The sequence below is a fragment of the Pungitius pungitius genome, chromosome 4, assembly GCF_949316345.1.
Source record: "Pungitius pungitius chromosome 4, fPunPun2.1, whole genome shotgun sequence".
NCBI lineage: Eukaryota > Metazoa > Chordata > Actinopteri > Perciformes > Gasterosteidae > Pungitius > Pungitius pungitius.
The window spans coordinates 8,099,868-8,114,580 of record NC_084903.1 but is presented as its reverse complement, the minus strand read 5'-3'; the positions used below and the strand labels follow the sequence as shown (position 1 = coordinate 8,114,580).

General features: G+C 42.3%; 1 protein-coding gene across 1 annotated transcript; it reads right to left on the bottom strand.

The window, feature by feature from the left end:
- Nucleotides 1-9,616: 9,616 nt before the first annotated feature.
- Nucleotides 9,617-14,341, bottom strand: gatm (glycine amidinotransferase (L-arginine:glycine amidinotransferase)). The gene is made up of 9 exons (XM_037483749.2): nucleotides 14,204-14,341; nucleotides 13,341-13,553; nucleotides 13,004-13,199; nucleotides 11,922-12,112; nucleotides 11,563-11,700; nucleotides 11,138-11,302; nucleotides 10,956-11,019; nucleotides 10,757-10,873; nucleotides 9,617-10,637 (listed from the first exon to the last, which is right to left on the bottom strand). Exons 1-9 carry the CDS (start codon nucleotides 14,270-14,272, stop codon nucleotides 10,525-10,527), a joined length of 1,266 nt encoding a protein of 421 aa, XP_037339646.1. The 5' UTR covers nucleotides 14,273-14,341; the 3' UTR covers nucleotides 9,617-10,524.
- Nucleotides 14,342-14,713: the final 372 nt, after the last annotated feature.

Below are 14,713 nucleotides of genomic sequence, written 5' to 3'. Positions count from 1 at the left end.
TAATCTCCTTGGCATTTGTTTGTATGCCTCCTGATCATGTCTGTTGGAGCTATATTGTTATTTTTGTTTATTTTGGGCTTGAGTTAATTTATAGCTTCATTTATTCATTTATTTTCTTGCTAAGGTTAATTTGGTTTATTTTGTATTTATGCTTTACTTGTATTGTCGTTTATTGGTCACATGGTGTTATGTTCATTTGCATAAAGTAGGTCAAGGTGGGAGGTGCTTCAGGCTAGGAGGGCATATGGTTTTTTACCAGCGTGAGAGAGGCAGCAGGAATGTCTGTGAGCTTACTTATGTGTGTGAATAAACCTCCTTAAACTCAATCTTGGTATGGACAGCACTTTGCTTTGGTACCTCTGAACCTGCGTAAAGCCTAACCATGACCTAGCCTCAAGTGGCCATTTGAGAAGTTTGTTATTATTTGTTTGGTTTAAGTTTATGGACAAATGGCCGCTACATTAAGTAAAAAACCTGGCTCGGGATATATCGTTGGTTTACGTGGATACTGGACTTGTCGTTTGCTGGATTACCGTTTGGAAAGTGGATTACTCACCTGGATGCGGGAGACAAACAAAGGAAAGGGCCTAGGAGTGACGAAGGCGTGGGCTAGATACAGTGCAAACATTGAATAATACGACCCATCCGACAGTGTAAAGTTTCCTTGGACACCGTACTGGATAACGGTGACAATACTGGAGCGCTGGAGCTGCACTACGGAGTGGAGGACATTATCTGCTGCAATTTGAATTCGCAAAGGCCCAAAGCCTTCACAGGTGGTGCGCACGGGCGCGCGCAACAACAACAGCTACTGCGTGCATACAACTCCGTGTACAAAGGCAACCACCGCAACAAACAAAGTTCCACGAGGTATGTGCTTTATTCAGTCTTTGCAAACAACTCTGTGTGTGTGCATGACCGACATCAACAAAGAGTAAAATGTCTGACGTTGCATCTAAAGCCACGAGCGACACGGCGCTTCCTACAAGAAGACGCACAAGTTTTACTGCTAAAGGAATGATGTTTTTTATGCAAACGTGTCAGGAAAAGAGATCGATGCAATGCAGACGAGCCAAATCGTGTATGAATCAGATGGATAAGTTGATGCATTCTGCAGACAATATTGATGCAGTCAAGTCTCTTTTGGATCAAATGATAATATGTGTTGATGAGGCAAAACAACATCATTTGTCATTTGTGTCACTGGACATACCTCAGGATGAGAAGGAGAAACAAGATAAATATTTTGAACAAAAGGAAAAGTGTTTTTCAAGCTTTATTGATGACGTCAAAGGTTGGTTATCAAACACAGGCCATTCATATGAACTTCCGATTAAACCACCTGATAATCCAACTGGTATTGGGCCTGAGGACAGTGTATCCAATAAAGGTTCTGCAATGTGTTCAAAGGCTGGTTCTAAGCTCTCAAAGACTTCATCCAGTTCATCCGCAAAACTATTAGCGCAAGCAGAAAGAGCAGCGTTACAGGAACGCATGGTTGCTCTGAAACAAAGGCATATTTTGGAGGATCAGGAGGAACAAATACGACTTGAACAAGAGGACTTGCGTAAGAAACAGGAACATTTAAGGAGAGAAAAGGAACAACTTGCTCTGGAGGCAGAATTAAAGGTGACAAATGCAAAATTGGAGGTTCTGGAAGTAAGCTCAAAGTGTGGCGGTAACGTGTCAAGATGTGCATCTCAAACATCAGATGGTATGAATTCTTACTTGAAAAGGTCAGAAACTCAAGGGACATATGAACTAAATCCGAATGCTGAACGCTATGTGCCCACCAATAAAAGCTTTGAACCTACCTCCAGTCGCTTGTTAAATTCTGTCCCTGTTGGTGTTCAACCCATCAATTCTCTGGACATTTTGAACATCATGCAGCGTCAAAATGAAATAACTACGCTGTTGGTCCAACAAAACACAGCCTCTGCCCTGCCTATGAGAAATATACCTGTATTTGATGGTGATCCCCTGTATTTCAAATCTTTTCTCAGAGCCTTTGAAAATTGCATTGAGGATAAAACTCAAAATTTCAGTGATCGTCTGTACTTTCTAGAACAGTATACAAGGGGGCAACCAAGAGACATTGTAAGAAGTTGTCAACATATGCCCTCTGAACCAGGTTATCAAAGAGCAAAAGCGCTTTTGATTGAACATTTTGGCAGTGAACATAAGATCTCTTCTGCTTACATGGACAAAATCAACAACTGGCCCTCAATAAAACCTGAGGATGTTAATGCTTTGCAGTCATTTGCTTTGTTCCTTCGAGGTTGCTCCAATATAGTACATCATATAAAGTATATGAAGGAGTTGGACATGCCAGCTAACCTCAGGACGATCCTAATGAAACTCCCATACAAGCTGAGGGAAAAGTGGAGAAATGTGGCATGTGACATACTGGAACAAACTGGAAACAGAGCAGTGTTTGTTGATTTTGTGAATTTCATTGAAAAACAAGTCAAAATTGTTTCAGATCCTCTGTTTGGAAATATTAATGATGTTTCTCCAGCCAGCTATACAAAGCTATCCATGCAAGTTAACCAGAAAAGGAAAAGTGGTACATTTGCCACCAGCATTAATGCACCAAAGGATGGACATAGAGAAATGGAAAACTTGACAGCTCACAGTAACCAGCTCAAATGTATGTTCTGCTATCTTACCAATCACACTCTGGAAAAATGCTTTCAGTTTAGAAGAAAGACACAACAGGACAAGATTCAGTTTCTAAAGGAGAAGGGCGTTTGTTTTGGGTGCTTGAAACATGGACACACGAGCAAAGACTGTAGGAGTCGTTTGGATTGTGAAGTGTGTCACAGGAAACACCCATCTGTCCTGCATGTGGAGAAGGATATTACAAGGATAACCTCCAAAGAAACTGTAAGCACTGTACCCGGGAAGCAGCAGACGTGTGGTCATATTGGGGCTGGTGATGAGGATACTGCCGTCTTTTCCATTGTGGCTGTGCAGGTGAAAAGTCAGAAAAGTAATAGAGTTGTGCATACTTATGCTTTCCTGGATCCTGGGAGCTCTGGTACCTTCTGTACTACAAGTTTGGCTGAAAGGCTGGGAGTATCAGGAAAAAACTGTAATGTAGTGTTGAGGACAATGGGGCAGACTAAAACCATTAACACTACTATCGTTACCGGTCTGGAGGTGTCTGGATTCGACACCGATGATTTTATTGAGCTACCATCTGTTCTGACACAAACAAAAATGCCTGTATCTAAAGTCAATGTGCCATGTCAGGATGATGTTGCCAAATGGGCGTATTTGAGTAGCATTAGGCTACATGAAGTAGATGCAGATGTAGACTTGCTCATTGGAACCGACTCCTCTAAAGTTTTGGAGCCATGGGAACTGATAAACAGTCAATGCGGTGGACCGTATGCAGTGAGGACCAGAGTTGGCTGGGTCATAAACGGGCCTCTTCGTGCTGGAGACTCTGAAGGTACTGGTGTCAAATCAGGATGCATTGTTGTAACTGCTAATCACATATCTGTGGAACACTTGGAAAGTATGTTGATGCAACAGTATAATCATGACTTTATTGAAAGAACAAGTGATGAACAACTTGAGATGTCAAGAGAAGACATTAAATTCATGAAAATTGTGGAGAGTACGACAGTGCTTAACAATGAACATTATTACATTGACTTACCTTTCAGAGTTGACAATCCTGTTTTGCCAAATATTCGCTGCATCGCACTACAAAGACTCCAAGGCCTGAAGAGGAGATTTAATAGAGATATTTCATTCAAGGCTCAATACGTTGATTTCCTTAACAACATGTTAAAACAAGGATATGCAGAAAAGGTTCCCACAAATGACCCCACTCTGGAACAAGGAAAGGTGTGGTACATTCCCCACCATGGTGTACATCATCCAACCAAAGGAAAGTTGCGTGTTGTGTTTGATTGCGGCTGTACTTATAAGGGTACATCATTGAACAGTCAGCTCCTGCAGGGCCCAGACTTTACTAACACGCTAATTGGTGTCCTCCTTCGGTTTAGAGAAGAGCCCATCGCTGTTATGGCTGATATCAATGCCATGTTCCATCAGGTCCGGGTTCCATATAAGCACGTTAACTTCTTGCGCTTTCTATGGTGGCCCAATGGAGACGCTACAGCGGAGCCAGAGGAATACAGGATGTGCGTGCATTTGTTTGGAGCTGTATCCTCACCAAGCTGCTCAAACTATGCACTGAGGAGAACTGCTGAGGATAATGCACTGCAATACTCACCCGATGTCCTCCGTACAGTCAAGACAAATTTCTACGTGGATGACTGTCTTAAGTCTACTGTGACAGAGGAAGATGCAGTGGAGCTCATACATGGATTAACATCTCTCTGTAAAAAGGGCGGCTTCCATCTCCAAAAGTGGGTCACAAATAACTCAAATGTGTTTGCACTTATTCCTAGTGACATCAGAGCAGTGGGTGTGGGGAACATGGATTTGGACAGAGATCAACTCCCTGTGGAAAGAGCTCTGGGGATGCAATGGTGTGTTCAAGGAGATACGTTCAGCTTCAGGACTGCAGTTCAGGAACGTCCACACACTAGGAGGGGCATCCTTTCTGTGGTGAGCTCTCTTTACGACCCGCTGGGTTTTCTGTCTCCTTTTATAATACCTGCCAAGTTACTGTTACAGGAGCTGTGCAGAATGAACTTCAAGTGGGATGAGCCAGTTCCCCATGACGTCTCCGAACATTGGTCTGAGTGGCTCTCTGAACTTCAGCATATGAGTGGATTTAAGGTGGAACGGTGTATTAAACCCAAAACCTTTGGAACACAAGTGAAAGCAGAACTGCATCATTTTTCAGATGCCAGTCAAACAGGATATGGCACTGTTTCATACTTGAGATTGGAGAGCACTGACAATGTGCATGTTTCATTTATCACAGGCAAGGCTCGTGTCGCTCCTCTAAAGCAACTAACCATTCCACGCCTTGAGCTTGCTGCAGCTGTGCTTGCTGTTCGAGTGAACACAATGCTGTTGAAAGAGCTACAGTTGCCATTGCAAAGGTCATTCTTTTGGACTGATAGCACTACTGTTCTCAAGTACATCTTCAATGAAACAAAGCGCTTTCACACATATGTTGCCAATCGTGTCAGCACCATAAGAGAATCCACAGACAAAGATCAGTGGAGGTATGTAAACACCAAAGACAATCCTGCAGATGAAGCTTCTCGAGGACTAAGAGCTCAGGAGTTTGGGAAAGGAAAATGGCTAAAAGGACCGGACTTTTTGCTCTTGCCCCCCACCAGGTGGCCAAAGCTTGACTTGGACTCCTCTTCCATTCCATCTGATGATGCGGAGGTGAAAAGGGAACTCAAGGTGAATGTTGTTACAATACACAGTGACAATCCCCTCAGTCAGCTCATTCACTATTTTTCATCCTGGAGAAAGCTTAAAACATCAGTGGCCTGGCTGATGGAGCTGAAAGAAAGACTTTTACTTTTGAGCCGAAAGAGGAAAGAATATGTGGTCAACCAGAATGAGAATGTGGAAAAGGAGATTAAAAAATTCAAAGCCGCACTTGGAAAATCCAGCTTGACACCAGAGCGCTTGGAGGAAGCCGAAAAGGCAATAATTCAGTTTGCGCAAAACCAAAGATTCAGTACTGAAATTTCCTCACTAAAACGTGACCCAAAGACTGTTTTTAAAGACAGTCCTCTGTATCGCCTCGACCCCTTCATCGAAGATGGCATCCTCAGAGTTGGTGGACGTCTGTTTAAATCTGCACTGCCGTGGGAGGTAAAGCATCCTGTGATTCTGTCAAAGGATTTGCACGTTTCCCAGCTCATATTGCGTTACATCCATTGCCAACTTGGACATGCTGGACGTAATCACATGCTGCACAGATTGAGACAGAAGTATTGGATCATAAATGCCAACTCTGCGGCCAGGAAGATTCTCTCACAATGTACAGTGTGCAGAAGGTACAGAGGAAAGCTTGGAGAACAGAAGATGTCCGACTTACCGGAGGAACGAGTTGTGCCTGATAACGCACCCTTTACAAATGCGGGAGTGGACTATTTTGGACCATTGGAGGTGAGGAGAGGTAGAACTGTGCTGAAGCGATATGGAGTGATATTTACTTGTATGAGTAGCCGCGCAGTACACCTTGAGGTGGCGCACTCCCTCGACACAGACTCCTGCATCAATGCTGTGCGAAGATTTATCTGCAGAAGAGGACCTGTGACAAGTATAAGGTCAGATAACGGCACAAATTTTGTTGGTGCGAAGAAGGAACTGAGGCAGGCATTGGCCGCTTTAAATCATTCTAAAATTGAAAGGACTTTTGTGCAGGAAGGAATGACGTGGAGTTTTAACACCCCAGCTGCATCTCACCAAGGTGGCGTTTGGGAACGTTTGATTCGCTCTGTGCGCAGTGTACTTACCTCTGTTGTTGGACAGCAACTGCTGGACGAGGAAGGCCTGCAAACGCTGTTTTGCGAGGTGGAAGCGATACTCAATGATCGGCCAATAACTAAGGCTTCAGAAGATCCCAATGATTTAGAAGCGCTTACTCCAAATCACATTCTCCTGTTAAAAGGCAAGCCTATTCTGCCATTAGGTCTGTTCGAGAAATCTGATCTGTACATTAAGAGGAGATGGAGGCAAGTGCAGTACGTTGCGGAGCTTTTCTGGAAAAGGTGGACAGCAGAGTATTTGCTTGTAATGCAAGAAAGGCAAAAGTGGATGAAGCAGAAGAGAAACTTTATTCTAGGAGATATTGTTGTAATCGCTGATGCCACAGCTCCAAGAGGCTCATGGATGATGGGCAGAGTTCTAAGCACCACAGCTGACTCCAGAGGACTGGTTCGCTCGGTGAAGGTCCGAACGAAGAACAGCATCTTGGACAGACCAATAACCAAGCTCTGTCTTCTCTTGGAGGCAAATAATTGACTATACAATTCATTCTTTCTCCTATCTCTGTCTTCCATCTATTTGTTTCTTTCAGGTGTGGAGAATCCAAAGATGTGAAGATTTCAGTTTAATGCTTAAGCTACAATTAGAAAATAGCTCCTTTTTTGATAAAGGTTAATTGTGGGTAAAGTACCGTCACAATTAGGGGCTGGGTTGTTGGAGCTATATTGTTATTTTTGTTTATTTTGGGCTTGAGTTAATTTATAGCTTCATTTATTCATTTATTTTCTTGCTAAGGTTAATTTGGTTTATTTTGTATTTATGCTTTACTTGTATTGTCGTTTATTGGTCACATGGTGTTATGTTCATTTGCATAAAGTAGGTCAAGGTGGGAGGTGCTTCAGGCTAGGAGGGCATATGGTTTTTTACCAGCGTGAGAGAGGCAGCAGGAATGTCTGTGAGCTTACTTATGTGTGTGAATAAACCTCCTTAAACTCAATCTTGGTATGGACAGCACTTTGCTTTGGTACCTCTGAACCTGCGTAAAGCCTAACCATGACCTAGCCTCAAGTGGCCATTTGAGAAGTTTGTTATTATTTGTTTGGTTTAAGTTTATGGACAAATGGCCGCTACAATGTCCATCATAAGTGTATTCAAGTGTAACAGCAGTTCCTGGCCCTCATCTACTCTGGAAATGGTGTGTGACATCAGCTCAGTGTTCGTGGATTTCTTTGTTGTGTGGGTGTCTATACTTCCTCTTGATGTTCCTCTGCTGGAACATCTGTTGTTGTCAGCAGGTTGGTCCGATGACACGTAGCTGCCATCCTAGCCGTGTGATTTAGCGGAAGTCTTATCTTTTCCCGTTCTAATTGCCGCGCTTGACTGAAAACATGGACGGACGAGCCGGCAAAAAAACCGACACTCCGCTGCATTAGAAAACGTCCCTTCAAAATAAAATCACAGGATGAAAATTTTATTTTAATCACTGAATCACTGCTTTAGCCTCTGTAATGCTAAACACCACCAGGCCTCCTTCTGCCTTACAAAGGCGTAAAACCCCCTCAACGCCGTTTCTACTGGGTGTCGTAGCCGATCTGGACTTCCTTGCATTGAAGTCGCCTATTCCTGATTGAAAAGCAAAACAGAGTTAACAATTGTCATGCACTGATATTTGAGAAAAAATGTGTAAGTTAGTAGGATCGCTTCCGTTCAAACCGTGTGCGATTCTCAAACCTACATGTGTGACTCTGAGATGAAATACAACCTGGGGATTTTATGGCTCCATCAGATTCCTCCTTTTATCAGTTGTTGTTGCAGCAGGGAGTCCTGCTTACTTACTCCCCCGTGCAGTGTTGTATCTGAACGCGTTCATTGAACGATTGTTCATGAACTCGTTCATATTTTGGGGGAACGTGAACTGAACTCATCAAAAAAATGGAAATGCATGGAGGCGACAGCTGCGTGTAGCAAAGAGGCGGCGTATAATAATTTATGTATAATAGTTTTATGAAGTTACTGACAAGGTCGGTGAGGATGGGAGGAATCTGACCTTTGTTTGCAAACATTTTCACCTTAATGATAACTGTCGTGTTTTTATTCCTTATTTAAAAAAGACCATTCAAGCAGCATGTGTTTGAGAATGTACTGTAGGGGTGAACGCTGCAGCTGCTGTGTGTGGAGTGAATGGACAGCAACATTAAAGCAAGAAAGGGGAAATGTTGTCCACTCAATGCTAATGTAAACCCTGGTTGGATAAGGATTCAAAATTGGATATGAAGATGAAATCTCGACTGGTCTTCAACCTTCCGAAATACTCCCACACCACACCGCTTCTCCGTTCTCTTCACTGGTTACCAGTGGCTGCCCGCATCCAGTTCAAAACATTGGTACTGACGTACCATGCTGTGAATGGATCGGGACCAGTCTACATCCGGGACATGGTGAAACCCTACATCCCAACCCGCACACTCCGCTCTGCATCTACCAAGCTGCTTGTTCCTCCCTCTCTGAGAGAAAAGCACTCAGCAAGATCACGACTCTTTACTGTCCTGGCTCCCAGATGTTGGAATTAGCTCTCTGATGACATCAGGACCGCAAACCAAAAACACACCTCTTCAGATTACACCTTGACTAAAAACTAAAACAAATTGTAGCACTTTAATTGTCTTTAAAATGGTTCTTATAGCAAGTTGTAAATCCCTTACTGACCTATTCTGCTAAATGTGTGGTATAAGAATATTACCATCACTTTTCCCCTCTTTATTCTACTTTATAGTTCAACTCAACTACATTTTTCAGGGAAATATCCTTCTATTTACTCCCTTGCATTTATTTGATTACTTAAATTACAAGTTATGTTTCAGATCATATGTTTCAAAAATATAAAACCATCCATCCATCTGCTTAACAGAATGTGAGGCAGTCAAATAACAAATGAATTAAAGAACTCACTCTGTAGTATTTTTCCTTTTGATACTCGAAGTGGATAGATGCTAATAATACTCCTTTAGTTTTTTTGAGGTAAAACTTTTACAACTTTTCAGCTTGGAGGGTTTATACTTTTCATTAAGTAAAATATTTTTACCCATTTGTGATATACATTTACAGTATATCACACAGATACAGATATATACATTTATATCACAAATACAAATATATATATATATAATACATCACTTAACAAACACATTGTGTTGCATATAACAAATAATGTTATTAAAAAAAACTCAGACACAACTATTTTTAATTACATTTAATAATATTGCATCGTACAAAATTTCCCTTGCATATGTCTGTTCACTTAGATCTTAAGACTTCAACATCCCATAACCAACACATCAAAGGAATCACAAAGCATCTTCACAAAAAACACGTTTCATTCTTTAGGCATTTTTGCATTGCAGACAGAAGCAGCCAATTAGTCACATACTAGTAGCATCAAGTATAACTGGCCCAGATTTGCAATAGAAGAAAAGGTAAAAGGTTCACAATATCTGATAAGGACCGCAAACTTTTTGAGTAAATATATAATCCAATCAAGAGTATGAAAAATATAAATATAACTTTGTCTGTGAAATCAATTAAAATCTATACAAAACAATATACTAGAGATAATACATTTAACCTACTTAACAACTTTTTTTTACATTTTTTTAAAATAAGATTAAACACTTAGGAAAAAGATGGTGTCTGACGTTTCCATGAGGAGGTAGCTTCTTTTCTCGATGTTTGGTGACTTTCACATAGCAAATAGCAATAGCCGGGCCAGAAGTGCAGTTGTTATTGAGATAACTGATTGAAGTATTGTTCATTTGTTGCTATTGAGCATGTGTATATGCATGTAGATACATATGGATATATCAATACAGAGCTGTTTGCAAAGGCAGTTATAATAAGATAACATTGTGCTATTGTTATTTGGGTGCAGGCAAGTTTTAAACAGTGTACTGCTTTGACTTTGAGCTGCAGTGCGTGACACCTAAAGAAACTACTTTTCCAAAGAAATGTGCAGGAAGTAGGTCTCTGATTAATGTGTACGTACAAAATTTACTGACGATAAAGATTCATTGATTATAGTAGATGCAAGATTCCAAACTGTCGCTTTAATCTTCAAAGCTCAATAAAAACTGCCTCTTTCTGGCACGGCTAGTGGAAGTAGGACTGCAGGGTACCACGGCGGCGGATATCGGTTGTCCAGCAGTGGAAGCCACCACCCAAGGAGTTTGCATGGCGTATATTCACCTTTATGGTCTTGATACCTGCAACACAAACACATCCAGTCCTCAAATACAGAGTAGCTTCATTCAGATCATTTGGAAAAACATCTGTTGAAGTTAATCTTAAATGCTGTAGACATAAAGTACATTTATGAACTCACCGAGGCTCTCAAACATTTTTTGAATTGTGCTCTCGTTGGCGTCAACCATAACGCGCTTCTCACCCAACATCAGCACATTCATGGACAGCCATTTGGAGGACATCCACAGTGGGTGGTCTACAAAGAAAAAGGTATATATTTTTCAGGAATAACTTGAAACAGTTTCCTTATGTAGGAGAAGATGAGTTTTAGTACACACCATCGGGAATAAGAGGTGTTGGAGGTTTCACAATAGTCCAACCAGCCTTCTGGAACATGTCGATCTGAGAAAGAGGACAAAGATCAGAAGTGAACGTGGAGCGAGTTAAAGCCTCCGTCCACAAGAGGGCATCACAGGACACTGTGAGGATTGAGAGGCACCCTCTTCTTCTCCTGCAGTACCTGGCGACATGGACGATCGGGGTTTGACAGCACCAGTCCGGGCCCAATGATGTTGAAAGTTGCATCGATGTGCATGGGGTTTGGGTCCTTAAATGAGATGATGTGGATGTTGTAGTCTGGAGCCAGATGACGGCGCATCCACTCAATTCCCATGTAATTTGTAACCTGCGAGAAAAAAAAATGGTTCGAGGTGTATATTCTTAAACTTGTATCAGTTTTGAGTGAATAAATACTAAATTGGTGTGCACGTGCACACAGGGACCTCTGTATGTCATCTGGAGTTTAGTTCATTCTGCCCGTTGCATGTGACCCACGTTACAACGTCTCTGCCATGAATGTCAGTAACTCTACACAGTGTGCTTTCATGAAAAGCCCCCCTCCGTGTTGGATGGCAGACGAGTTCATTGGTGTTTCAGCCTACGTACCTGACTCCTCTGGACGAAAAGGTCCCTCCCAGCTCGGATGAAGTCGGCAGCATCAAAGCAGGGCTCATGCTCCGTGGTCACAAACTTCCCCTCGGCGGCCAGCTTGTGCCTGTCCTCCACTGTGCGGATGGGATAGTCCTGAAAGAACCCGTAATGATTGACACTAAATTCATCAGGGTGTGACCCACAGAGCTCTGTGGTGATATGGTGAACCCAAACAATGTGTTTTAGTGCAGCTTTATCTTTATGTATGGGTTAAAAAACGTTATCCTTGGAAAACATTAGTCCTTCGTCCTATGCGGTCCACTCTTCAAAGCGTTAAACATGCACTGTCCTAATCTCACTAGATAAGGCCTCACCTGATCATACAGATCATCGGACATGGTTGGCTTAGGAGCAGTGGTCCATTTAGCACCGTTTCTGAAGTATTCCTTGATCAAAGGTCTGTAGGCTCTGTACTCAAAGAAGCGAGCCCTCCAGGCCATAGGAGCCTCGATAATCTCGTTCCCCACAACCATGAGGATGTCTCTGGGCATGGCAGCATACATGCCTGCAACAGATTCAGCAATACACCATAAGCATGCATCAAATATTCTATACAAAACAATTTGAGCACTTTTATAACAGAACAAATTGTAGTAAAATACCATTGTTAGCAAGAGTTATCAGATAAATCTTTTATAAAATAGGCCTAGTTAAAGTTATATAATTATATTATTAGACAATTAATTTTGATGCATTAACAAGTGAACAGTACATTAATGTTGTTGCTGGTTGAGGAGTAATTTTATACTTTTGTTCGATAAAAATGCAAAATAAATAAACCAATCTTTTTATTTGTTTTATTTTGTATACTAATCTCAGTAGTTAGTAACTGCGGTTGTGAAAAGCATTGAGTGGAGTAAATAGGACAATATTTCCCTCTTTACTGTGGTGGAGTAGAAGAACAAGTTTCACCAAATGGAATGTACTGCAAAGTGGGGAGTGTTGTGTCCCCTGCAGCGCTGCGTGTTACTGCAGTGCTCAGTGGGACCCTGAGCCCGATTCTGCCCCACAACAACCAGTCCCAAGGGGCCACACGTACACAACTGAGGGCCAGATGTTAGAGGGCCACAAACCAAACATGGATCGGAAACCATGGTTTCATCCACAACGATGTGAAGTATTTAATATACACGTTTATCCTGTTTTTCTATATAAACTCATTCTGACGAGTAACTAAAGCTGTCAGATAAATACAGTGGAGCAAAGTAGAAGTTTAGTTTCTATTAATAGTTTGCCCGGTACTTAATAATTGCACTACGACTTGTGTCTACGTGGATTACTGCCTTTCAGTGTTGAACTTCTTTACGCGCACATGTTTTTTATATTAAACTCATTTTTTAAAAAGATGTCAGAGGGTAATGAGTGAGGGATACTTCTGATTTGTCTGGTCCTTTACCCGATGATGTAAAGTCTGGAGTTTTGTATTCCTCGGACCAGGTCATGGGCTCCGGCCTCCTCACAGTGACGCCCTCGTGTTGCAGAATATTGCACATTTCCTCAATCTCAGCAACAGCTTTTTTTAAGTGGTCCGCAGGAAATTGCTGGCCCCCATACTGCTGGTAGAAGGGCCAATACTTTTCATATGTGTTAGCCTGTGGAGAGGGTCACAAAGGGACAACATGGAGTTAATGTCACTGTCTCACAGTTTAGCAGGTCTTCACCAGCACAGCATTGGCCCAGAGCCAGCATTGTGTGATCTGGTGCACAGTGGTGCTCTCGACATCAGGCCTTACTTTCACTTCCACGGTGAAGGGAGGCACACAGGCGTTTTCGGCACGACCCACGATCACCTCCTCAAGAGGGTCCCATTCATTGTAACTGCACACAGGACACTCCTGCTGGACAGGCTCAGTAACATGTTCAACAGCATGGTGCGGCTGTGCAGCAGCTGCACTGGAAGTGCTCTGGAAGGCCCCATGCACCCATCCGGTCACCGCCCGGCCCAGCTGAAGCACAAAGAAAATGAAGCATTTTTTCCATATTTTCAGATCCAATAGATTACACATGAACACAATCTGTATATTAGTTATAAACAAAATTAGCTGTGAAATTAGAAGAGTAAAATGAATGAGTTGGATGGCACCTCACACCGCACACCTAAAACCGTAAAGCCTCAAGAGGTAAAACAGATGTCTGCTTCAGAAAGGCTGATTTGTTTGGTGCTAAAGTTCACATGTTGTTAGCGAGCGGCCATCCCCCCAGAGAGTCATCTGCTGACTCGGGATCAGCTCCAGTGTCACTGAGTCTGGGAGCGCATCTGTGGCAAACAGCTGTTTGCTGTCACTCAATACCAAAGAAAAACCCCTCTCTCAGCAGTTTGAAACAAATCCATGTGTTCAGTAAGTTCGGAGTTGAGTATTTCTTCTACAAATTGTTTTTTGCAACCACAATGCTCAATCACACACCCACACAACAAATGTAATAAATAAAACTGATTCCAAATGAAAAAACAGCTTGGATAGTGAAGAAAATGTTGAACATCTTTTCTTTATTCACTCTTACTGATGTGCTGTTTTAAGCGATTTTTTTCTTTTTAAATCGTACATTTTAGGAAAGAAAAAAACAGATGAAGATATAAAACCACCACAATACCAACCATGGCTCCGATCAGATGGGCAGCCTCGGCCCCCCTGCTACCTCCTCTCAGACACCTGACTCGCAGCATGATCCAACGTAATAGTCAACGCGTCAGTGGAATCAAACGGCAGCGCAGGATTCACCTCCAAGTTTGCTCATGAATGAAGACGCGTCAGCCCAAGGCCAACTTTATAGTGGTGGGCCTACGTGCCTCTTAGACTATTGGTCACTGGTAGATGGGGCGGTGAGGTGGGGGGGGGGGGGTGCATTTCTGAAACTCAATCCCAGACGCCAGCAAATTCTTATCAACTGGGCTCCAAGGCGCAAAAAAAGTTTCCGAGGACTATACCTCTGAAAAATGATTTTCATTGTGCCAAACAACTTTGAAATCCTTTTAAATTGCGACTCAGAAAATGTTATTTCTGCTGACGAAATTATGAAAGGAATGTTAAAGAAATGCAATATAAAATGAATGGAATAATAGGCTACACCTTGGTAGCCACTGCAGGAAAAGATTGTACACGTAAAC